A 23,134-nucleotide genomic window follows, 5' to 3' on the forward strand; every position below is an offset into this window, starting at 1 on the left:
TCCTGCGACCGTTTGAACCCCACTTATCCTGCGATCACCTCCTGTCTGATCTTGCCCGTGCTGCCGGTGTCTCAGTGCCTCCATGGCTACTCCGATTTAGCACCTGATCTTAAATGCTCCTGATCACAACATCTGGTTCCCCGAATAAAGGTGGTAAACACCTGAAGGGCAGATGTGGTCTCATTTGGGGCTGGCCACAGGTGCATGCATCCTGAAGATGCACTGATGTGTGGATGAGTGGCCTTTCCTACTCCCTACCCCCTGGAGAGCCCAGGGTCCTGTGCAGACATTCGAATCAGCCACCATCGGGCTGGCAGCTGCCCTGGGAGCCAGGCCCATGATCTCAGAAGCCTATGTCCCACACTCTGGGAGACTGGCACAAGGCCAGGAGCCCCAATCTTCCCTCTCCCATCTGGTGGACCGGAGAGGTCTTGCCCATCCCCTTGGAGACTTACGTCCTGGTTGGTCATGTCCCAGTAGGGCCGCTCCCCATAGGACATCACCTCCCACATGACGATGCCATAGCTCCACACATCACTGGCCGAGGTGAACTTCCGGTACTGGATGGCTTCCGGGGCTGTCCAGCGGATGGGGATCTTTCCGCCCTGGGAGACAGAATGAGGAGGGTTCATGGGTGGGAGGCTGGCCTGTCTGACCTCTTCTCTTAATCCTTCCACTCTGTGCCCTGTGATACCCCAATCTCATGAGGCACCTCATTGTGCCCCAAACTCACCATGCAGCTTCAGACCACTGGGCATTTGCACCTGCTGCACCCTCTGCATGAAGTGCCTTTTACCACTCTGCCATCTGGAAACCTCCTTCTCATCCTCCAGTCCCTCCAAAAGCTTTTCTGAGCTCCCAAAGAATTGTCAGCTGCCCTCAATCCCACAGCTGTGACTTATGCCTCCCCATCAAGGAGGCACGTCTCACACAGCACAGTACTGAAGTGACTTGCCTACTTGCACCCGTCTCTGGGCTCTTTGTCCTTCTAGTTTAAAACCTTCAACAACCCCTGCTGCTTTCAGGAGAGAGGCCTGAACCTGGGCATTCCAGGAGCTCCAAGGTCCAGCTCTGTCTACCTCTCCAGCACTACTGCTCACTACCACTGCCCCTACAGCCTGTATTCCAGTCACAGGACTTTGCCATGAGAACATGGTATCTGACAAACATTTCTGGGCCCTTCTGCTCTCAGCTCAGATATCAACCTCTCTAGCAAGCCTTCCTCTGCCTCCAAGGCTGACTGTCCTGGCTTACAGCCCTGTCACTCCACATGGCTCTGCACATTTGTTCCCCATCAGTGTGGGAGTTGCAAGAGGGCAGGAGTTGTGGTTCCTGTCTCCCTGTCTCCAGGGCCCAGGACAGTGCTTGGCCCAGTTGGGCGTTAGTGAAATTGTCTTGCAGGGAGAGAGACGGACACTCAGGCCCTCTTCTCTGGCTCTGGGACTCCGGTGTTCCCTGCCTCCATCTTACCAGGGCGCTGGTGTAGGTGGGGTCTGAGGTATCGTCCTCCAGAAAGCGTGAGAGCCCAAAGTCCGACACCTTGCAGACCAGGTTGCTGTTGACGAGGATGTTGCGGGCAGCCAGGTCACGGTGCACATAGTTCATGTCTGCCAGGTACTTCATGCCGGCTGCGATGCCCCGAAGCATGCCCACCAGCTGGATGACTGTGAACTGCCCATCGTTTTGCTGTGGGAGAAGTGGAGAAAACACAGAGGGAACAGAACAGGCATCAGGGATCTGTATCATCCTCACAATGGGAAACCAGAGCAGGCCCTGCCAGCCTGGCTCTAGGCTCCTTGGGGAAGGACTCAGATGCTTCGGGACCCCGGAGAGGCCCATCAGAGGCCAACTTCAGGGTGGTGGTGAGAACACAGGCTTTGAAGCAGGCACACTTGGTTTGACTCTGGCTTTGTTCCTTCTTGGCTGTACAACCTTGGACATGTAACCTAACATCTCTGAGTCTCAGTTTCCTCTTCTGTGTGTTAAATGGGCCTAAATCACACCCATCTCCCAGGGCTATTCTGGCTTAAACAAGAAGGTACATGGAAGGTGCCTGGCACATGTTAGGTGCTTCACAAATATTTACTGAATAGCAGCTGATCCAATGGCCTGCTTCTGATGCCCAGTCTGGTGCTTTGTCTGGTTGGTTGACTGTGGTCTCCTGGGAGACCTTGACATTTTCCTCTGTTGGCCTTGAACTCCTCCCACCAGCCTACAGAGCTTTGGAGAACTCCAAAATCTGGTGAAAACCCTGGATGAGAGGTCAAGACACCTGATTCCAGTCCAGGCCTCATCTTGACCGTCTGGGTGACTCTGGGCAAATCCAACCTCTCTTTGAGCCTGTTTTCTTCGGTGCACAATGAGAAGGCTGGCTAAGAGCAGGAATGGAAAGAGATTTGAGATGTGTGCCAACTCTGATCAACTGATTGTGGCTTCCTGGGGAACCATACTGAGAAGAATTCTGGGGCTGCTTCTGGGCTTAGTGGATGAGAGTGCTGGGATTGATTAGCAGTGCCTGCCACGGGTAAGGGAATGGAAAGTGACAGCCTACAAGCCATTCCTGACCTAGAGCTTTTCCAAGACCATTTCAGGCTCTGAGAGTCTGAAGCTGTGTCCATCATTCCTTTTCCTGCCCCATTCATGGGCCCCTGTCCCTCTTGGCTTCCCCTACCCGGAGAAAGGAGTCCAGGGAGCCATTCTCCATGAACTCGGTGATGATCATCACAGGTGTGCTCTTGGTCACGACACCCTCCAGGTGGATGACGTTGGGATGGTCGAACTGGCCCATGATGGAGGCTTCGCTCAGGAAGTCCCGGCGCTGCTTCTCCGTGTAGCCCGACTTGAGCGTCTTGATGGCCACAAAGATCTCTCTCTTGCCTGGCAGCTTCAGGTGGCCACTGCAGACCTCTCCAAACTCCCCTGAGACAGAAACACCAAGACAGGCAGGATGTTACTTGCCAGGTGGAAGGGCCACCTCCCTGTTCCCTGTCACATCCACTCACAGGGCCTGCATGTACATTTTCTTCTCAATGGCCCACTCATCCTTGCAGACACCAAACCCCTTCAAGAATGTCAGGGGTCCAGAAAAGTCCCAGCCACCTCCCAGCCCTGTGCCTCAGTTTCCTCTTTTGTTAGTGAGGTGATTTTACTGGATGATCTTTGAGGGCCCTTCTTTCATGTTCATTCTGAACCTTCAGGCCTTGGGGGGGGGGTCCTTTGAGGCCCCTGTCTCACATCCTACCTTCTGCCCCAAGAGTACACATTGGGGTGGTCTCGCCACCCATGGTTAAGGCCATAGTACATGTGAAGGTACCAGTCACCTACCTGCTCCAATCACCTGCTCAATTTTGACACAGGAGATGTCAATTTCCTTGGCAAATTCCCGCACTGCCTCGTTGGGGTCCTCATAGGTGAATGGGTCAATGTAGATCTTCATGCCTGGGGTCACTGGGGGACAAGACCAGGCTCTGTCATATGGACTGACTCAAGATGCACACAAAAGGAAAAGCGGGAGCCAGTCCCTCCGTGGAGGGAAATCCACTCCCATGTGGCCCCCATAAGAACTGGGCAACTCCTTGCAGGGCACTTGACCCCTCTGGGTCTTACTGAGCAGATGGGCATGAACTGAGTAGGAGGTGAGGGGAACAGAGACCAGCAGGGGTGGCAGATACGTCTTAGCTCTTGTTCCAACTCTCATTGATCAGCAGTGGTTTTCTGGAGCAGCGAGGCTGGCAAAACTGATAAGCAATGTCTGTTACGGGCGTGGGCACAGAAGGATAAATGGAAAGATAGGTGATAGAGAATCAAGGGGTGCAAAGTAAAGGAAGAGGGGGACCAAAAGGAAGGGAGCAAATTAGAACTAAAATACAGAAAGATCAGGCAATAGGCCATGTTGTCCATGGAGTTCTGCTACGGAGAGCTCCTCCTTGTCTCTCCAGGCCTAACTCCAGGCCTAATTCAAGCCTCCTCTTCCCCCAGGGTCCCTTTCTAGCTGCCCAGCCCTCCCAAATGGGCCCCCAGAACCTGGGGCTGCTCCACTCACCAGGGACTGAGTATCCACAGCTGCTGGGCCACCTCCCAGGTCCCCCACTAGCCAAGTCTTAACCCCTTCTGGATCCCTGATTTTCTGGTAATCAGCATGAGGCTAGACATGGGGCATTTGATTCCTGATCTGATGCATATTTTAATTTTATTATTTTTGTTATTATTTGCTCTCCTTCTCTTCTGTCCCACACTTATTTTTTTATGCACTAAGAGAAGAAGGTAACCTGGATGTCAAAGACCCAATTCTGAACAGCCAGCACTGAGTCAGCAAGATGCTTTGAAAGAAGGGAAAGATGACCCATCCATCTTCCCCCTCCCAGACAGACAGCTAGTCTTCCAACACCCAGACCTCCCGGTCCAGAGCCCAAACTCTCCTCTGGCTTCCCCAGCATCCTGCTCACATTCTCCTGCCGCTCCAGGAGCTGCAACTTTGGAGGTAGGCGCTCTAGGAGTTGGGAGTTGAAATTCTTGGGTCACTATAAGGCTTGGCTGGTTGGAGTGTGAGGCCATCAACCCTGCTCAGCTGTGTGACCTTGGACATATGAGTTGACACTCTCAGCCTCTATTTTAGGCATTCCAGGAATCTAGGCGTTAGAGTGTGTAACACAGGGGTTGGCGAATTGGCTTACAGCCTATTTTGTAAATAAAGTTTTATTGGAACACAATCATACTCATTCCTTTGCCTATGGTTGTTATTAAGCTATGACAGCAGAGTTGGGTAGTTACAAGGGAGACCCATAAGGTCTAAAATATTTACTATCTGTCCCCTTACGAAAAATTTGCCAACCACTGCTATAACACGTGAGCTTTATTTGGGATTATTTGCGTGGGTATTTGTTTAGCTCTTGAGGTCAGGGTTTCTTAATTTGGGTCTGTGAGCTACTTAGCAGTCCTAAGTATGGGCAGTAGGAGGTCTGGTAACCTCCTGAGATGGGATTCATTTATTATGATTGTCCTTTGTCTATTCAAAAAGTCATTCATGCTACTTTGAAAGTCCAAAAGTTATGGAAATAAATATTGTCAAAAACAAAAGTTCTCAAAAAATCCATCCTTGAGTATAGACCTCTGAATTTTTTTTAATTAAAAAAAATTTTTTTTCTCTGTCACTCAGGCTGGAGTGCAGTGGCACGATCTCAGCTCACTGCAACCTCTGCCTCCCGGATACAAGCGATCCTCATCCTCCCACCTTAACCTCCCAAGTAGTTGGGATTATACCCATGTGCCACAGCACCCAGCTTATTTTTTGTATTTTTAATAGAGTTTTAATAGGTTTTGCCATGTTGGCCAGGCTGGTCTCCAACTCCTGACCTCAAATGATCCACCAGCCTCGGCCTCCCAAAGTGCTGGGATTACGGGCATGAGCCACTGTGCCTGGCCTGACCTCTGGACTTTTAATAATTTTATACATGTATCTGTTTTTCTGGCCATAGGCTCCAAAACTTTCAGCAGAGTCTCCCAGGAGTCTGAGGCCCCCAAAGAGGTTAAGAACCACCACCCAAGACTGTTGAGTGCTTGGGAGGAGAAAATGCACCCCCCCTTTTTTTTTTTTTTTTTCTGATTTCTCCCTCCCCTGGCAAACTACATAAAGCTGTGCACACAGCAGACACTTAGTGTCTATAGGGCTGAGCAGAATCCAAATGACACAGACAGAATCATAATAGCAGCTGTCACTTACTGAGCCCTTTGTGCCCAATGCCATGCCAGGCTCTTTATATGCCTTATTTCCTCCACTCAAAAACTCTTAGAAGAAAGGACAATTATTCCCATTTCACACATAAGGAAACTGTGGCTCAGAGAGGCTAAGTCATCTGGCCAAGGCCACACAGCTAGCAAATGGCACAGCCAGGATTTGAACCCGGGTCTGTCAGACTTGAGCCTGGGGCCAGTACTCCTAATCACCATGTTCACTGCCTCCTGGATGACATACACCAGAATCTGGTCCATGCCTCCTTCTGGAGTATTCCGCCATGACCACCTCCTTCCCCATCAGCCTTCTCAGAGCCAGGGCGTCGGCTCCCTGGGGATGCTCTCTTGCTTGCTCAGACTCAATACATGCCCTGTGGTTCTTGACAACTGGCTTTCAGCCTCCCTCCCAATGGGACTGGGGGAGGCCCTTTCTGATGGGGATGGAGGACAGGAATGGGTTGACTCTGGGAGGTAAGGGGAAGCACAGCAGCCAAACCCTCCTTGGTCACCTCCACTGCCAAGCAACTGGATGCCATCGCCATGCTGTGGCCAGCAGCACTGGTCAGAAGGGCCTCTGCTGCTTGCAGGACAAAGGTGCATGCCCCTGCCTGGCATTCCCAGCTCTCCATGGATTGGCCTCACTTCCAGCTCCCTGCTCTCTAGATGCCAGCTCACAGGACTTACTGATCCAGGGGTTTCAGACACACTTCATTATTTCCTGCCTCCATGCTTTTGTTCGTGTTGTGCTCTCTACCTGGAGTACCGTCTCCTCTTTCTTTTTATGACCAGATCAAATGCCATCCCCTCTGTGAAGACCACCTGGATTGCTCCAGGGGAGACCTGTACCCTCTCCTCAGGCTCCCACAGTCCTGAGTCCACACCCACTCTTATGACCTTGATGTCTGTTCTGGCTTTTCTACCTTGTACCAGGGTTCCCAGATACGCATGCCCACAGCCCCCTGCCACTCCTTTCTGGAACACTCTGCTGCCCATGAGGGCTTAGTTTACCCTCTTCCCCAGGAAGACCGAGTCTGTGTCTGTCTTGTTCATGCTGAATCCCAGGGCCTGGCACACAGTGGGTGCCCAATAAATGCTTACTGAACACATAATAGCATTACTACGTGTCCTGAATGTCTTTGAGAATTTGATGAAAATTGTGAATCTGCTCCTTGGAAAAGTGTTCCTGTGTGTGCATACTCCCATATTTCACATATAATTTTGGGGTATTCACAGGCCCTTGGAAGCTCTAGGGGTCTTTAGACCCCAAATTATAAGCCCTTGCTTTAGAATGTTGCCTCTGGAGTACTTATTTTTTTTTTTTTTTTTTTTTGAGACGGGGTCTCGCTCTGTCGCCCAGGCTGGAGTGCCGTGGCCGGATCTCAGCTCACTGCAAGCTCCGCCTCCCGGGTTTACGCCATTCTCTCGCCTCAGCCTCCCGAGTAGCTGGGACTACAGGCGCCCGCCATCTCGCCCGGCTAATTTTTTTGTATATTTTAGTAGAGACGGGGTTTCACCGTGTTAGCCAGGATGGTCTCGATCTCCTGACCTCGTGATCCGCCCGTCTCGGCCTCCCAAAGTGCTGGGATTACAGGCTTGAGCCACCGCGCCCGGCCGCCTCTGGAGTACTTATATGAAGGTGATATACAGTAGATGCTTAATAAACACTTACTGAATATACATTCAGTGTAGATTTACTGGGTGCCAGGCCTTGTTCTGGGCACTTTATAGTTTTTGATCCAATGAATCCTCCTAACAACCCTACCAGGTAAGTGCCATTATTAGGCTGATAACTTATGAAACTGTCAATATTTAACTGTTTCTGACCTACAGAAATAGCAATTTCATTTGGTACAATCCCATACGATGCCTGTTTTTCAGATGAGGAAACTGGCATAAAAAAGGTTAAATGAGTTGAGTGGGACACGGTGGCTCAAGCTCATAATCCCAGTCCTTTGGGAGGCTGAGGCAGGAGGATTCCCTGAGCCCAGAAGTTCGAGACTGGCCTGGGTAACATGGCAGAAACCCATGTCTATGAAAAATAAATAAGTTAACCAGGCATGGTGGTGTAGGCTTGTGATCCCAGCTACTCGGGAGGCTGAGGCATGAGGATTGATTGAGCCCAGGAGGTAGAGGCTGCAGTGAGCCGTGTTTGTGCCACTGCATTCCAGTCTGGGTGACAAAGCAAGACCCTGGTATACACACACACACACACACACGAGGTTAAATGATATCAACACAGCTAATAGATGGCAGAAGTGGGGTTTGAACCCGGGCCGGCTACAGAGTCTCCACTTGTTACCCTCAGGCTGCGTTTCTTCCAGGTACTTCCCCAGTCTGCCTCTTGGAATAGAAGGTGAATGAGTGCCTGGTGCCAGAGCCTCCAACAAGCTTGACTCTCAGGAGGGGCACTTGCTGAACCAAGGTCGGGTGAGGACCTCTGTAGGCAAAGGCTACAGAAAATCCTGGGCTGTTGTTTGGACGATTTACGGTTGTCGGCTACTGCCTGCTGCCCTGCCCTCAAATGCGAAATTCACGATGAGGGAAGAGGAACCAGTGTGCAGAGTTCTGGGTCTGAATTCTGGCACTGCTGCTAATTCTGGTCACAAATCAGCTGCTTTGTGAGTCTGAAGCCAGGATCAACCACTGTGTTGATCCAGCTGTGTGTCCTTGAACAAGTTACTTAACCTCTGCGTCTTACTTTTTTCACCTACCCAATGGGTATAACAAACAATACCTACCTCCTAAGGGGGTTGCAAGGATTAAACGAGAGTATCAAGGAAAGTGCTGAATAATTGTAAACTGTTGCAAAGAAGAGCTGGCTATTATTAAATATTATTCCAAAGCACTTTAACGTCCCTTAATTCATTGAATCCTCACAATTCCATGACAAAAGTATCGTTCTTGCTACTTCCCCTATAAAGATGTCAAGGCTCAGAGAGGTTTGATGGCTTTCCCGAGGTCACCCAGCTGGCCAGTGGCAGAGTAGGGATGAGAAACCAGGTCAGGCCCTCCGGCTCCACATCCAGGCATCACAGACGTTGGTACTCACTCAGCACCTGCTGGATGATGGAAACCATGGGGCCATGTGGGTGATTACAGGCCAGTCACATGGATCTCTGGGCCTCAGCTTCCTCCTCTGTCCTGACCACGCAGGGTGGCTGGGTGGATATGGGATCACAGGGCTGGCAGTGCTTTGAACAGAACAAAGTTCTACTCAGATCTAACGTTAGAGCTTAGGATGGAGGGAGGGGCATCTTAGGCCTTAAAATGTGCTGATCTAGGAACAAACCCTGGGGTCTATTTTAAAAATAGACCTCACCTGTTTCCCTATTACTGACTCACGCACCACATAGCAATGCTCCCCAATGGCTCCAGGTGACAGAGCATGGGAGCCTATCCCATTCCAGCTCAGGAGAATGGAGCCAGCACAGGATGCCAGCTCTGCAGCCAGACAGCTGGAGTTCATACTCCTGCCCCTTCCCTGAGCAGCTGTACAACCTCTGTGCCTCAGTTTCCCCATATTCAAAGTGAGAAATTATAAGGATCAAATGAATAAGTACATGTAAAGCCTTGAAACAATTCTTGGCACACAGAATGCACGCAGTATGTCTAGCCACATCTGTGATCATGGTCTCATTACTTGGGGCAATAAGAGGGGATGACATAATTTACAATCTTTTCCTTTTTTTTTTTTTTTTGTTTGAGAAGGAGTCTTGCTCTGTTCCCCAGGCTGGAGTGCAGTGATACTATCTTGGCTCACTGCAACCTTTACCTCCCACGTTCAAGCAATTCTCCTGCTTCAGCCTCCTGAGTAGCTGGGACTATAGGCACCCGCCACCATGCCCCACTAATTTTTGTATTTTTAATAGAGATGGGTTTCAGCATGTTGGCCGGGCTGGTCTTGAATTCCTGACCTCAGGTGATCCACCCGCCCCGGCCTCCCAAAATGCTGGGATTATAGGCTTGAGCTACCGCACCCAGCCTTATTTTTCATTTTAAATTTTTTCTTGAGACAGGGTCTCACTCTGTCACCCAGGCTGGAGTGCAGTGGTAAGATCACGGTTCACTGCAGTCTTGACCTCCTTGAACGATCCTCTCACCTCAGCCTCCTGAGTAGCTTGGGACTACAGGTGTGTGCCACCATGCCTGGCTAATTTTTACATTTTTTGTAGATATGGGGTTTTGCTATGTTGCCCAGGCTGGTCTCGAACTCCTGGACTCAAGTGATCCTCCCGCCTCAGCCTCCCAAAGTGCTGGGATTACAGGCATGAACCATGGCACCTGGCCTATGACCTTTATTTTTAATGTACAGGTGACTTTTATTTCTGTGTAGTTAAATGTGTCCATCTTTTTCTTAGGAGCTATCAATTGTTTTCATGTTTAGAAGGTCCTTTTCTATTTCCATATTGGTTAATAGTTGCCTAAATTATCTTCTGGAAATTTTAATGGCTTAACTATTTTTACATATACACCCCAAACTATTTTTTTTTTTTTTTTTTGAGATGGAGTTTCACTCTTGTTGCCTAGGCTGGAGTGAGCAATGGCATGATCTCGGTTCACTGCAACCTTCACCTCCCGGGTTCAAGTGATTCTCCTCCCTCAGCCTCTGAAGGAGCTGGGATTACAGGCATGCACCACCATGCCTGGCTAATTTTCTATTTTTAGTACAGATGGAGTTTCACCACGTTGGTAGGGCTGGTCTTGAACTCCTGACCTCAGGTGATCCGCCCGTCTTGGCCTCCCAAAGTGCTAGGATTATAAGGGTGAGCCACTGCACCTGGCCCCAAACTATTTATTTATTTATGTTTTTGAGACGGCGTTTCGCTCTTGTTGCCCAGGCTGGAGTGCAATGGCGCCATCTCGGCTCACTGCAATCTCCGCCTCCCGGGTTCAAGCCATTCTTCTGCCTCAGCCTTCCGAGTGGCTGGGATTATAGGCATGCACCACCACGCCTGGCTAATTTTGTATTTTTAGTAGAGATGGGGTTTCTCCATGCTGGTCAGGCTGGTTTTGAACTCCCGACCTCAGGTGATCCACCTGTCTTGGCCTCCCAAAGTGCTGGGATTACAGGCATGAGCCACCATGCCTGGCCAGCCCCAAACTATTTTAAGCCCAGGAACTTTTACTTCAAATTATGTCTTACCCAGAGGCTTTGTACCTGGAGCTCCTAGACTCTGCTCATGCTTACGTACCCTCATCCAATCCTGCAGCAAATCTAGTGGCTCTGCTTTTGAAATATGTCGGAATCCAACCACTTCCCACTATCTTCTCCCTGCCACTTGGTCTGGCCACCATCATATCTTCCCTGGATTGTTCCAACAGCCACCACACTGGTCTCCCTGCATCAGCCCCTTCGGTCCATTCTCCAGAGAGCAGCCAGAGAAGTCCCATCAAGGCCGTAACTTGGAGAATGTCAGCCCTCTGCTCAGAACCTTCCAGCAGCTCCCCATTTCACTCAAGGAAAAGCCAAGGCTTTGCTGAGCCTGATGAGAATCTGCATGTTGGACTCCCTCAAAGCTTCCATTCCTCTCTTTGCTCTGCTCCAGTCACACTGGCCTCTGCTGTTTCTGAAACCTACCAGGAAGCTCCAGCCTCAGGACCTTTGCATTGGCTGTTCTCTCTTCCCGGAATGCTTTTCCCTCAGATACCTCTGAGTAGCTCACTCCCCCAGCTCCTTTGTATCTTTGTGCAACTAAAACCCTGTCAGTGAGGCCAACCCAAGCTGTCCTATTTAAAAACGCCACCCTGGCCGGGCGCGGTGGCTCAAGCCTGTAATCCCAGCACTTTGGGAGGCCGAGACCGGCAGATCACGAGGTCAGGAGATCGAGACCATCTTGGCTAACACGGTGAAACCCCGTCTCTACTAAAAAATACAAAAAACTAGCCGGGCGAGGTGGTGGGTGCCTGTAGTCCCAGCTACTCGGGAGGCTGAGGCAGAAGAATGGCGTAAACTCGGGAGGTGGAGCTTGCAGTGAGCTGAGATCCGGCCACTGCACTCCAGCCCGGGCGACAGAGTGAGATTTCGTCTCAAAAAAAAAAAAAAAAAAAAAAAAAACGCCACCCTGATCCCCACAACTAACTCTCGGTCCATTACCTGTTCCACTTTGTCTTTTTCCTATAGCACCTTCATCTTCAAATATACCACACGCTTTGCATTTATGACATGTATGTTTCTTTTCTTCTTTCCTTTTTTTTTTTTTTTTTTTGAGACAGGGTCTCATTCTGTCACCCAGGCTGGACTGTAGTGGTGCGACCTCGGCTCACTGCAACCTCGGCTCTCTGCAACCTCTGCCTCCTAGGCTTACGCTATTCTCCCACCTCAACCTCCCAAGTAGCTGGGACTACAGGCACACACAACCACACCCAACTAATTTTTATACTTTTTTGGTAGAGACAGGTTTTCATCATGTTTCCCAGGCTGGTCTTGAACTCCTGTGTTCAAGCGATCCACCTGCCTTGGCATCCCAAAGTGGTGGGATTACAGGTGTGAGCCACTGTGCCTAGCCTTATAACATGTATTTATTTATTTATTTATTTATTTAGAGACAGAGTTTTGCTCTGTCACCCAGGCTGGAGTGCAGTGGCACAATCTCTGCTCACTGCAGTCTCTGCCTCCCGGGTTCAATCAATTTACCTGCCTCAGCCTCCTGAGTAGCTGGGATGACAGGCACACACCACCATGCCTGGCTAAATTTTGTGTTTTTAGTAGAGACAGGGTTTCTCCATGTTGGCCAGGCTGGTCTCAAACTCCTGGCCTCAAGTGATCTGCCTGCCTCAGCCTCCCAAAGTGCTGGGATTACAGGCGTGAGCTACTGTGCCTGACCTTATGACATGTATTTTTTTATTCCCCATCCTTCCCACTAGAATATAAGTTTTTCAAAGGCCAGGATATTCGGTTTGGTTACTCGGGGATCCCCAGCACCTAGAACAGTGCCTGGCATATGTAGTAGGCCCACGACAGATGTGTGACAAGGGCAGGGATAGGATGATGGGCCTCTGTACCCAGAGGCAGCCACCTGAGGAACCCCAGGGCATCCCACTGAGTGCAGTTTGAGAATGAATGTTGGACCCATTTAGAACTCCTTTTTGCTGAATGATCTGAAGTAAGGACTAAGCTTCTCACACCCCCTCAACTCTCTGATAACTGGTTTTGCCTAGGTCAAGTGGAGAGAGGAATCTATGATCTCCTTTTCTCTCTGGCCCGTCAGGAGGGAACATCTGTGTGTGTGTGGCACATACATCCCCAGCCCTGGCCCAATGTAGGATGGGATGGTGGGAGAAACGAGGGCACTGGGTAAGGGGAAGAGGCCACCAGAGGAGCCACTGGGGAAGAACAGGGGTCTAGAGCCATAGAGTGAGAGGAAGAGAAGAAGGAAGGGGCTCCTGCTGCTTTTCTCACCTGGGTCAGAGCCTGGGGTCCTCATCAACTCATTCATTCAATTGGATTCATTTATTTATTCTGCAAATATGTCTAGTGCCTGCTATGTACTGGGCACCACGCTGGTGCTGGGAAGACATGGTAAATGTCAGACACAATTCCAGGTATCCAGCGGCCCCCACTATCATGGTGGTGAGATAAGAAACAGCCACCTCAATGCAGCCTGCAAGCACAGATGTGCCCCTGAACCCAGGATGGAGTGGGGTCAGGGAAGGCTGCTCGGAGGGGTCTGTGTATGGTGAGGCCTGAGGGAGGAGTAAGAGCTACGTGGGTAAAGGGAAGGGGGGAGAGCGCTTGAGGCAGAACAAACAGCATTTGAGGCAGAGGGAACTGCACTTGCAAAGGCCTAGAGGTGGGAGTGAGCTTAGTGCAACCAGGCAACCACTTGACATTGTCTGCCTGCAGCATGGCAGTAGGAGGTCCAAGATGGCTTAAGAGGTCACTGGGGAACCCACAGGAAAGGGCCCAAGGGTTCCAGCCTACTGGGGTGTGTACATACTGTGGCCACTGGTGTAGTGCTGCAGCTTGTCCGTGTACTCCGAGTCGGCACGCTCAAACCCCCGTCTTCTGGAACAAGAGCAAAGGGCTGGAGCCACCTGGAGGCGCCCAGGGAGCTGGGAGCCACAGTAGGTGATAGGGAGAGGGTGGGCAGACCCTAGAAGCCACCCCCCTGCCAGAGGGCTCCCTGCCTGTCCCTTCTGGCCCCACTTGTCCCTCCCCACTCCTCCCACCTCAAGTCCAGGTTCACGTTTTCCCCAGTTCCCCCTCCAGCCAAGCCCTCTTCAAAAAGAAAAGTCATCTTCCAGACATGACATCTGGCCCCAGAAACCCCAGGGGCTTCTGTCCACCTGAAGTTATGGTCCAGTCTATTCTGAAATGGGGAACTCCTTAAAGAGACTCTTTCTTTGCATTATACCCAGCAGAAGTCAAGGAACTGGCCCCACTCTCTTGCCTTTGCTTGTGCTGTCCTAGCCACTTGGGAGGTCCCTCCCCGCTCTTCCTCTTAAGTCCTCCCCATCTTTCCAGCACCTCAGCCAGAGGGCCTGAACTCATGCAGAAAGCAGGACAATCTGTACACCCCTTCCACCAACCACTAAACTCCTAGCAGCCTGCAGTCTTTCTTGCCCATTGCATTAGTGTCTCAATGTGCCACCCCTTTCAATAGTGGGCTTGTCAGGGGCATGCCTATCCCAAAGGGATGGATTGCACATGGTGGCCGCTTAGGTAGCGGGAGGCCACTTGAAGCTTTCCACTTCCTACCCACGTCTCTCCCTGCAATTGTAAGAAGGCCTCCTCAGTTCACCAGCACTCTAGAGGAATGACTGAATAGAGGGAGAGAAGCCATCTGGGACAGCCAGGCCCAGCCAAGCCTGGAGACCCCACCCACCTGTTACACACGATGGCGATGACAACCACAGCGATGAGGAAGACCAGGCCAGCGGCCGAGGAGCCGATGATGAGTGGCAACTTCTCCTGGATGCTTGTCTGGTACTCGGCTGAGGAGAAAGCATGGTAGGGCAGTCTCAGCCTGGCTGTGGGAGTCTTAATACCCCTGTCCCCTACCCCCTGCCATGCTGTTGGGTCTCCTGGGATCCCTAGACTCTGTTCCTGCCCCTGACAGAGCACCTGTCACATGCCCATGCAGAAAAGGGGCTGTCACTGACTCACAGGTAACCCTGGACAAGTCCATGAACTGCTCCAGTCCTCAACTTCTCGTCCATAAAATGGGCATAATTTCTATATCTCAATGTTGATGTGAAAATCAAAAATAATAACAGCTGACACACACACCCAGGCAGTTAAAAGCACAGACTCTGGAGCCAGACTCCCTGGGTTTGAATCCCAACAGTGCCACTTACTATTTGTGTGATAGTAAGGCAAAGTGACTGTATGATAAGGCAAAGTGACTGTGTGATAAGGCAAAGTGACTTACCTCTTTGTGCCTCAGTTGCCTTATCTGTAAAATGGGGAGAATAATAGTTCCCATCTCAGGATTGTTGGGTAAAGCACTTAGAACAACACCTGGCACACAAGCAAGCATTCAATCAATATTAACTATTCTTGTCCCTGAGTGTTTTACGTGTCACTCACTGTGCTAAGTATGTTACGTATCATGGAACAGTCCTATGATTACCCCATTTTACAGAGGAGGAAACTGGGCTTAGTGAGGTCATGATGTGCCTGAGGTCACAAAGAAAGTAGCACCCCGGCCAGGCATTTGAACCCAGGTCTGCTTGACCCAAGGGTGGGAGTTGAAATGGGAGAACGCAGAAGATACACTTGGCATTAGCCTGGCTCTTGGAAACCATTCAATGCCATTAACACTATCATTGATTTACATTTTATTATTTTTACTTCTCTTTTTTTTTTTTTTTGGAGTGTGAGTTTCACTCTTATCACTAGGCTGGAGTGCAATGGCACGATCTCGGCTCACTGCAACCTCTGCTTCCCAGGTTCAAGCCATTCTCCTGTCTCAGTCTCCCAAGTAGCTGGGACTACAGGTGCCCACCATCACGCCCGGCTGATTTTGTAGTTGTAGTAGAGATAACGTTTCACCATATTGGCCAGGCTGGTCTCGAACCTCCTGACCTCAGGTGATCCGTCTGCCTCTGCCTCCCATAATGCTGAGATTACAGATGTGAGCCATCACATCTAGCTATTTTTACTTCTCATCTGTCTCACTGACAAGAACAGGAACTTGTTGAGATCAGGGACACGCTCTGGGACCTTGGTCCCCACACTTGGCCTGGTAAGTGGCAGGGCCCCAGCCACATTTGTTGAATTAATAAAAGGATCTTGGGACAGTCTCTCAGTTCCCAGTCAGTGACACTCACCCAACATGGAAAAGGGCTTAGAGAGGTGAAAAAAGCTGCCACGAGGAACAGAAAGATGACAGAGGAGGTGAGTGCTGGAAGAGATGGTAGAGCCATAGGGAGGATTTTTATGATAAGGCAAGAACTTAGGAGTCCAGGAGCCTCTGATATGTTCAACCAGGCAAAGGCCAAGGCACGCCTAGTGGTTAGAGCAGATACTAAGAACGGATGGTGGAATCTGGTCAGATAGAGCCACACTGGAGTTTGGCTGGCTGGTGAAAGGGATCTCAAACTCACAGCAATGACAAACTATGACTTACCTACCATCTGGTGAGTGATGATATGCCTGGGACCTAGTGCCAATCCTGTGCTAGGTCTCCCATTCTTACACTAGTTTGATAATGATGGTGATAATGAGATCATTGTTATCACCCCCACTTATGAATGAGAAAGCTGAGGGTTGGAGAGGTAAGGTGACTTGTTTAGGCACATACAGTTAGGGCTAAATCAGAAATGGAATCCTCATTTCTTTGGTTTCAGAGCCCATAGTCTTTAAACTGTGCTACTTCTAAAGATTATTAGAGCCGGAATGGTGCTTAGAAACCATGTAGTTCTGGCCGGGCGTGGTGGCTCAAGCCTGTAATCCCAGCACTTTGGGAGCCCGAGATGGGCGGATCACGAGGTCAGGAGATCGAGACCATCCTGGCTAACACGGTGAAACCCCGTCTCTATTAAAAAAAATACAGAAAGCTAGCTGGGCGAGGTGGCGGGCGCCTGTAGTCCCAGCTACTCGGGAGGCTGAGGCAGGAGAATGGCATAAACCCAGGAGGCGGAGCTTGCAGTGAGCTGAGATCCGGCCACTGCACTCCAGCCTAGGCGACAGAGTGAGACTCTGTTTCAAAAAAAAAAAAAAAAAAGAAACCATGTAGTTGCAGAGTGGGAAATGTAGCACACAGGCTATGATCTCCCATTCCCTTGCCTGAGGCAGACAATACTAATCTATACCAGAACTTCTTTCTGCTGAACTCAGATGCAGCTTCAGTATCCTTCTCAGTCCAATTGCAAGTCACTGGAGTTGTGTATGGATAAAATATGCTTACTTTCTCAGATTGAATGTGATGCTTTCATTTTATAGATGAGAAAAAATTGGACCAAGGAATGTGTGACTTGCTCAGAGTGGCTCTGGAAGTTAGGGCTGAGCTCCTCAAAGTCCTGGGAAAGGAAGTGGCCTGGCTGACACAATGGGAACACAAACAGGGCTTTTATATATGGTTGTGCACAAAGGTTCGAAATTAGGAGGGAGGGAGGGCTGACATCTAGAAGGGAGTGCCTTTTCTAATTTGCACAAAGGTGCTTCATGGGAATGTTGACCCTTGAGTTTGTTCTGTTTGTGGAGTCTGTGCCCTCCTCTTGCCCGCTGGACTCTGCTCACCTTCTGTCATGGTCTGGAAGTACATCTTGCCGCTGTAGCGCCCGTAGCCTGCCACGGTGCGTGCCCGCACCTGGAAGACATAGATGGCGCCGGCTTTGAGGCCCTGCACGGTGACCGTGTTGGTGGGGCTTTTTATGGCTGTGGCGTTGTACTCACTGAGCTCCTGCCGAGGAACAGAGAAGAAAATTAGTGAGGTTGTGGCTCACAGTGGGCCCAGAGCCCACTGCCTACTCCTGCCAGTTCTCCTGGGGGCAGTTCTGGCCATTGGATAAACATCTATGATTTCCAATTCTTCATCCCCTCCCTGTAATAGAATTATGCCTTTTGCCATGTTACTTTTCAACACTGCTCACAAAAGTAGGCAGAGTACATGTCTCTGTCTTATGGATGTTGAATTTGTTCACATGACTTGTGTTGGCCACTGGAACATTCTAGTGGACATGATGGAAACAGGTTTTACAGATCCCTGCCGATTTGTCTTGGCCTCTTGTGTTTCTGCCATGAGAGGAGCTTGCACTAGGCAACCACTGGCTCCAGAATGAGAAACAGGAGGAGACCATGACCCAGCTCTTAGGATGAAACAGGGTCACCCCTATTGAGCCACAGACATAAACCCATGGCCAAGAAAAATAGCCACTTGGTGTAAGGTGTTAGATTTTTGGGATGGTGTGTTTTGCAGTGTTATCTTAGGAAAAGCTGACTAATACACACATATTGAGTGGTTCCTATGTGCAGACCCTGAGGACTATACTGTAAGTTCTTGGAGATCGAAGGGAGAGGGCCCACCTCATTCACTTCTGCATTGCCTTCCCTGCCCTATGCCTTGATGAGTTAAGTGTAAGGGCCCTTGTTCAGCCTCAGCACACTTGGGTGAGTCAAGAACTAAGGTCCAGAAGGGAAAATGATGTTCAGGGTCACTATCAGTTCATAGTTGCTTTGAGATTCAAAACCAGGCTGGATTGGTGGCTCATACCTGTAATCCCAGAACTCTGGGAGACCGTGGTGGGAGGATCACTTGAGCCCAGTGGTTTGAGACCAGTCTGGGCAACATACCAAGACCCTTTCTCTAAAAAAAAAATGAGCTGGGTGTGGAGATACATGCTTGTGGACCCAGCTACTTGGGAGGCTGAGGTTAAAGGACCACTTGAGCTTGGGAGTTCAAGGCCACAGTGAGCCATGATGGTGCTACTGCACTCCAGCCTGGGCAACAGAGCAAAACCTTATCTAAAAAAAAAATACAACAACAACAAAAAATGAAACCAGAGTCTTGCATGGAGCCACCTCTAATGTCCATGCCTTTGGGTACCCCAAACCTAGTGTCTTCTCCTTTGAGAGATGAAGAACACCAATACTGGCTTCCTGAGTGCTACCCAGGGTGATCCAAGGAGCCTAGGACAGGACAAAGATCCAGCTGCTGCAGTGGGAGTGGAGATGTGGTTGGGTCGGATACAGATGATGCTCATTTAGGCATCTGCCAGCCACCCGGCAAAACTTCCCCAAATATCCTCTTTGCACTAGGCTGGTACTGGGATTCTAAAGGGGGCTAAGGCACAGGCCCTGGCCTTGGAGAGCTCAGTCTGGAAAAGCGAGCAGTGTGAGAATCCCAACCCTTTGAAGATCATGAAGCTCTCTGAGAAAATTTTTTGTGATGAAAATCTGTGAACCCTTATCCAGAAGAAGGCACACCTAGTTGTACATGCCAGTCACCTACACATCACAGAGTGCACGGAGCCCTTGAAAACCTTCCCCAAACAATGGAGATCTAGTGTGTGCAACATTATTACAGGCTTTATAGCATGGAGGTTAAGATCACAAGCTGGAGCCAGACCTCTTGGGTTCAAATCCTGGCTCCACTCTATATTACCTCTGTGACCTTGGGCAAGCTCCTTAACTTCTCTGTGTCTTCATCTGTAAAACGGGGATAGTAACAGTAGCTACCTCAGAGTTTGTTCAGAGGACAAAATGAATCAATAGGCATAACAGGTTCACACTGATAGGGTAAGCACATGCTGTGGGACATGTGACCTGGTCTAGGATGGGGGCTGCATTAGTAACTTCTCATGCTGCTATAAGGACATATCCAAGACTAGGTAATTTAAAAAGGAAAGAGGTTTAATTGACTCACAGTTCCTTATGCCTGGGGAGGCCTCAGGAAACTTACAACCATGGCAGAAGAAGCAGCAAACATGTACTTCTTCACATGCTGGCAGGAGAGAGAAGTGCCAAGCAAAGGGGGAAACGCCCCTTATAAAACCATCCAATTTTGTGAGAACTCACTCACTATCATGAGAACAGCATGGGGGTAACTGGCCCCATGATTCAATTACCAGGTCCCTCCTGCAACAGGTGGGGATTATGGGAACTACAATTCAAGATGAGATGTGGGCAGGAATACAGCCAAACCATATCAGCGGCTACCAGGTGAAGTCAGGAAAGCTCCCTCATGAGTGGGGGGCACTGGAACGGGATCTCAAAGAACAAACAGGAACCACCCAGGCGAAGATGTGCATGCCTGGCAGAAGGGGCAGCAGGTCCAGAGGAAAGGAGGCGAGAAAAAGCATGGGATGTAGGGGATATGAAGGGGGCGGACCTGAAGATGTGTCTCTACCACCCCTATAACAGGGGATGGCAGGGATAGCTTGGTGGGGCAGAAGCAGAGAGGGTTTCTTTTGCTGAGCCAGATCATCTGCCTCTCCTCCAGGAAGCCTCCTTGACGTCCTAGCCAGATGTACTTCTTCCTTCTCTGAGTCCCAGATCACTTTCTGTGGGTGCCACAGGAGGGGGTTTCTGCTACACCCCCTCAACTTTGGGCTGAGGCTCCTCTCGCCCCCTTGACTATGAGCCCACGAGGGAGGGCTTGTTTTTGTTCCCCTGTACCAAGCCCAGGGTCCCTCACACAAAGTCCTTCTCCAGTGCCCACAGGGTGAAGGCTAACTCCTTAGCCTGGCATTCCAAACCCTTCATGACCTGCCATTTTCCAGTCTCTCCTGTGACATCCCTAATGTTTCCTAGGTTCCTGCCATCCCTAACTCTTTCCCCCTTCCTTGGTAGAGCTGCCAGATTTAGCAAACACAAATATAGGATGCTGCTCAGTCAAATTTAAATTTCAGATGAACAACAAATACGTTTTTGTATAAGTATGCCCCATGCAATATTTGGGACACATTTGTACTAAAACATTTATTTTTAAAAAATTCAAATGTAATCATGTGCCTTGTATTTTATCTAGCAAGTCTATCTTCCATAGACACTCTGAGTTTTTGCAAGCACTGTTGCCCCTGTCTGAAATAACCTTTCCTCACTTGTCTTGCAGTGCCCTACTCATCGGTCTAGACTCAACGCAAGTGCCACCTCTGCTGGGGGGACTTCCCAGATGTCCCAGCCAGGGGTTGCAGGTCTCAATTGTCTCCTCTCCCACCTATTGTCCTAATATACTTCTCCATCTTCTTTAAGGATGTGGATTTCCTGAGGCCAGGGACCATGTCTTGCTCATCTCTGGACCCCCCAGGCTTGCCATACAGTAAGTGTTCACTAATATTGACATAATGAATGAACATTAAATCGGTATTCAAAAATCTACAAAACCTGGGATGCAGTACCAGACATGAACACTAAGGGCCACTGTCCGACATGGGCGCTGCTCAGACTTGAAAATGGGTTAGATTCTGCAAACTGGGTGGGTGCCCACTTAGAGACGTTGGAGGTTTTAAGTCCTTGATTATGTGAGGGAGATGGGAGGTGGCTGCGGGTTCCATAGGTGCCTCAGGAGAGTGAGGAACCAACCTGAGCAGCTCCCTTCTTTAAAGCTGGGCAAGGGATTGGAAGCTGTTTCATTTTTAATTTCTCTCTCTCTCTATATATATATAAATTTTTTTTTTTTTTGAGACAGGGTCTTGCTCTGTGACTCAGGCTGGAGTGCAGTGGCGCAATTATGGCTCATTGCAGCCTCGACCTCCCATACACAAGTGATCCTCCCACCTCAGCCTCCCCAGTAGCTAGGACTACAGGCACACACCATCACACCCAGCTAATTTTTGTAATTTTTTTTTTTTTTTTTGAGACAGAGTTTTGCTCTGTCGCCCAGGCTGGAGTCCAGTGGCGCGATCTCAGCTCACTGCAAGCTCCACCTCCCGGGTTCCCGCCATTCTCCTGCCTCAGCCTCCCGAGTAGCTGGGACTACCGCCACCACACCCGGCTACTTTTTCTTTTGTATTTTTTAGTAGAGACGGGGTTTCACCATGTTAGCCAGGATGGTCTCGATCTCCTGACCTCGTGATCTGCCAGTCTCAGCCTCCCAAAGTGCTGGGATTACAGGTGTGAGCCACCGCGCCCGGCCTAATTTTTGTAATTTTGGTAGAGACAGGGTTTCATCATGTTACCCAGGCTGGTCTGCAGCTCCTGGACTCAAGTGACCCACCCGTCTCAGCCTCCCAAAGTGCTGGGATTACAGGTGTCAGTCACTGTACCCAGCTGGAAGCTGCTTCATATCCTTGTTTTTTCACTTAATTGCACTGCGACCTTAGGAAAGACCCTTCACTTCCCCGAGTCCCTGTTTTCTATTCCAAACAAAAGGAACAATAAATGCCAACCTTTCAGGGCTGTTGTGAAGGTAAAATTTGATCAGGTAGTGCCTGGCACATTGGAGATGCCCTAGAGATGCTAATTCCCTTCAGTCTCTCCTCTCCCTGGGGTACATTTATCTGAACAGTGATTAAGCACCAAGGGGCGATGGGAAGAAATTCAGTATGAAATCCACTAGTCCTTAGTCTGAGCACTTACCTGGAAGCTTAGGGCCAGTGAGGTATTGAGTGCATGTCTTAAGCCTTCCAGACCTCGGTTTTCTAATTTCTAAAGTGGGTTAATGCCAGTAGTTACCACAAGAGGTGGTTGTGGAGATTTAAAAGGAAAATATAGGTAAAGCTTTTTAGCACAGTCTCCAGCACATAAAAAGACTTAATAAATGTTGGCTCCCATCATCACTGTTATCATCAAAACCATTATAGAGGACGGGCGCAGTGGTTCACACCTGTAATCCCAGCACTTTGGGAGGCCGAGGCGGCTGGATCACCTGAGGTCAAGAGTTTGAGACCAGCCTGACCAACATGGTGAAACACCGTCTCTACTAGAAATACAAAAAATTAGCTGAGCGTGGTGGCACATGCCTGTAACCCGAGCTACTTGGGAGACTGAGGCAGGAGTATCACTTGAACCCAGGAGGCGGAGGTTGCAGTGAGCTGAGATTGCGTCATGGCATTCCAGCCTGGGCAACAAGAACGAAACTCGGTTGTCTCAAAAAAACAAAAACAAAAAAACAAACAAGCAAAAAAACCCCCAAAAAATGGCTGGGCGCGGTGGCTCAAGCCTGTAATCCCAGCACTTTGGGAGGCCGAGACGGGCGGATCACGAGGTCAGGAGATCGAGACCATCCTGGCTAACACGGTGAAACCCCGTCTCTACTAAAAAAAAATACAAAAAACTAGCCGGGCGAGGTGGCGGGTGCCTGTAGTCCCAGCTACTCGGGAGGCTGAGGGAGGAGAATGGCGTAAACCCGGGAGGCGGAGCGTGCAGTGAGCTGAGATCTGGCCACTGCACTCCAGCCTGGGCGACAGAGCGAGACTCCGTCTCAAAAAAAAAAAAAAAAAAAAGAAACCCAAAAAACAAGCAAACAAAAAAAAAAACCATTATAGAGTAAGCCCTTACCCGTGTTTATTAAATGGATGG

At 49.8% G+C, this 23,134-nt stretch overlaps 1 protein-coding gene across 2 annotated transcripts in view; it reads right to left on the reverse strand.

Annotated features, from left to right (window-relative positions):
* Positions 1–23,134, reverse strand: part of EPHB2 (EPH receptor B2) — a 209,603-nt gene that overhangs the window by 6,251 nt on the left and 180,218 nt on the right. The window contains exons 7-13 of one of the 2 annotated variants that reach the window (XM_033227901.1): positions 17,414–17,576; positions 14,556–14,664; positions 13,668–13,732; positions 3,325–3,447; positions 2,672–2,919; positions 1,471–1,686; positions 456–605 (exon numbers count right to left, since the gene is read on the reverse strand). In XM_033227901.1, coding sequence (XP_033083792.1) covers positions 456–605; positions 1,471–1,686; positions 2,672–2,919; positions 3,325–3,447; positions 13,668–13,732; positions 14,556–14,664; positions 17,414–17,576 — 1,074 coding nt within the window. Of the gene's footprint in view, positions 1–455; positions 606–1,470; positions 1,687–2,671; positions 2,920–3,324; positions 3,448–13,667; positions 13,736–14,555; positions 14,665–17,413; positions 17,577–23,134 lie in introns of both variants that reach the window. The other variant, XM_033227900.1, reaches the window with a different exon arrangement.

This window comes from Trachypithecus francoisi, unplaced genomic scaffold (genome assembly GCF_009764315.1).
Source record: "Trachypithecus francoisi isolate TF-2019V2 unplaced genomic scaffold, Tfra_2.0 Lachesis_group12, whole genome shotgun sequence".
In the NCBI taxonomy this organism is placed as follows: domain Eukaryota; kingdom Metazoa; phylum Chordata; class Mammalia; order Primates; family Cercopithecidae; genus Trachypithecus; species Trachypithecus francoisi.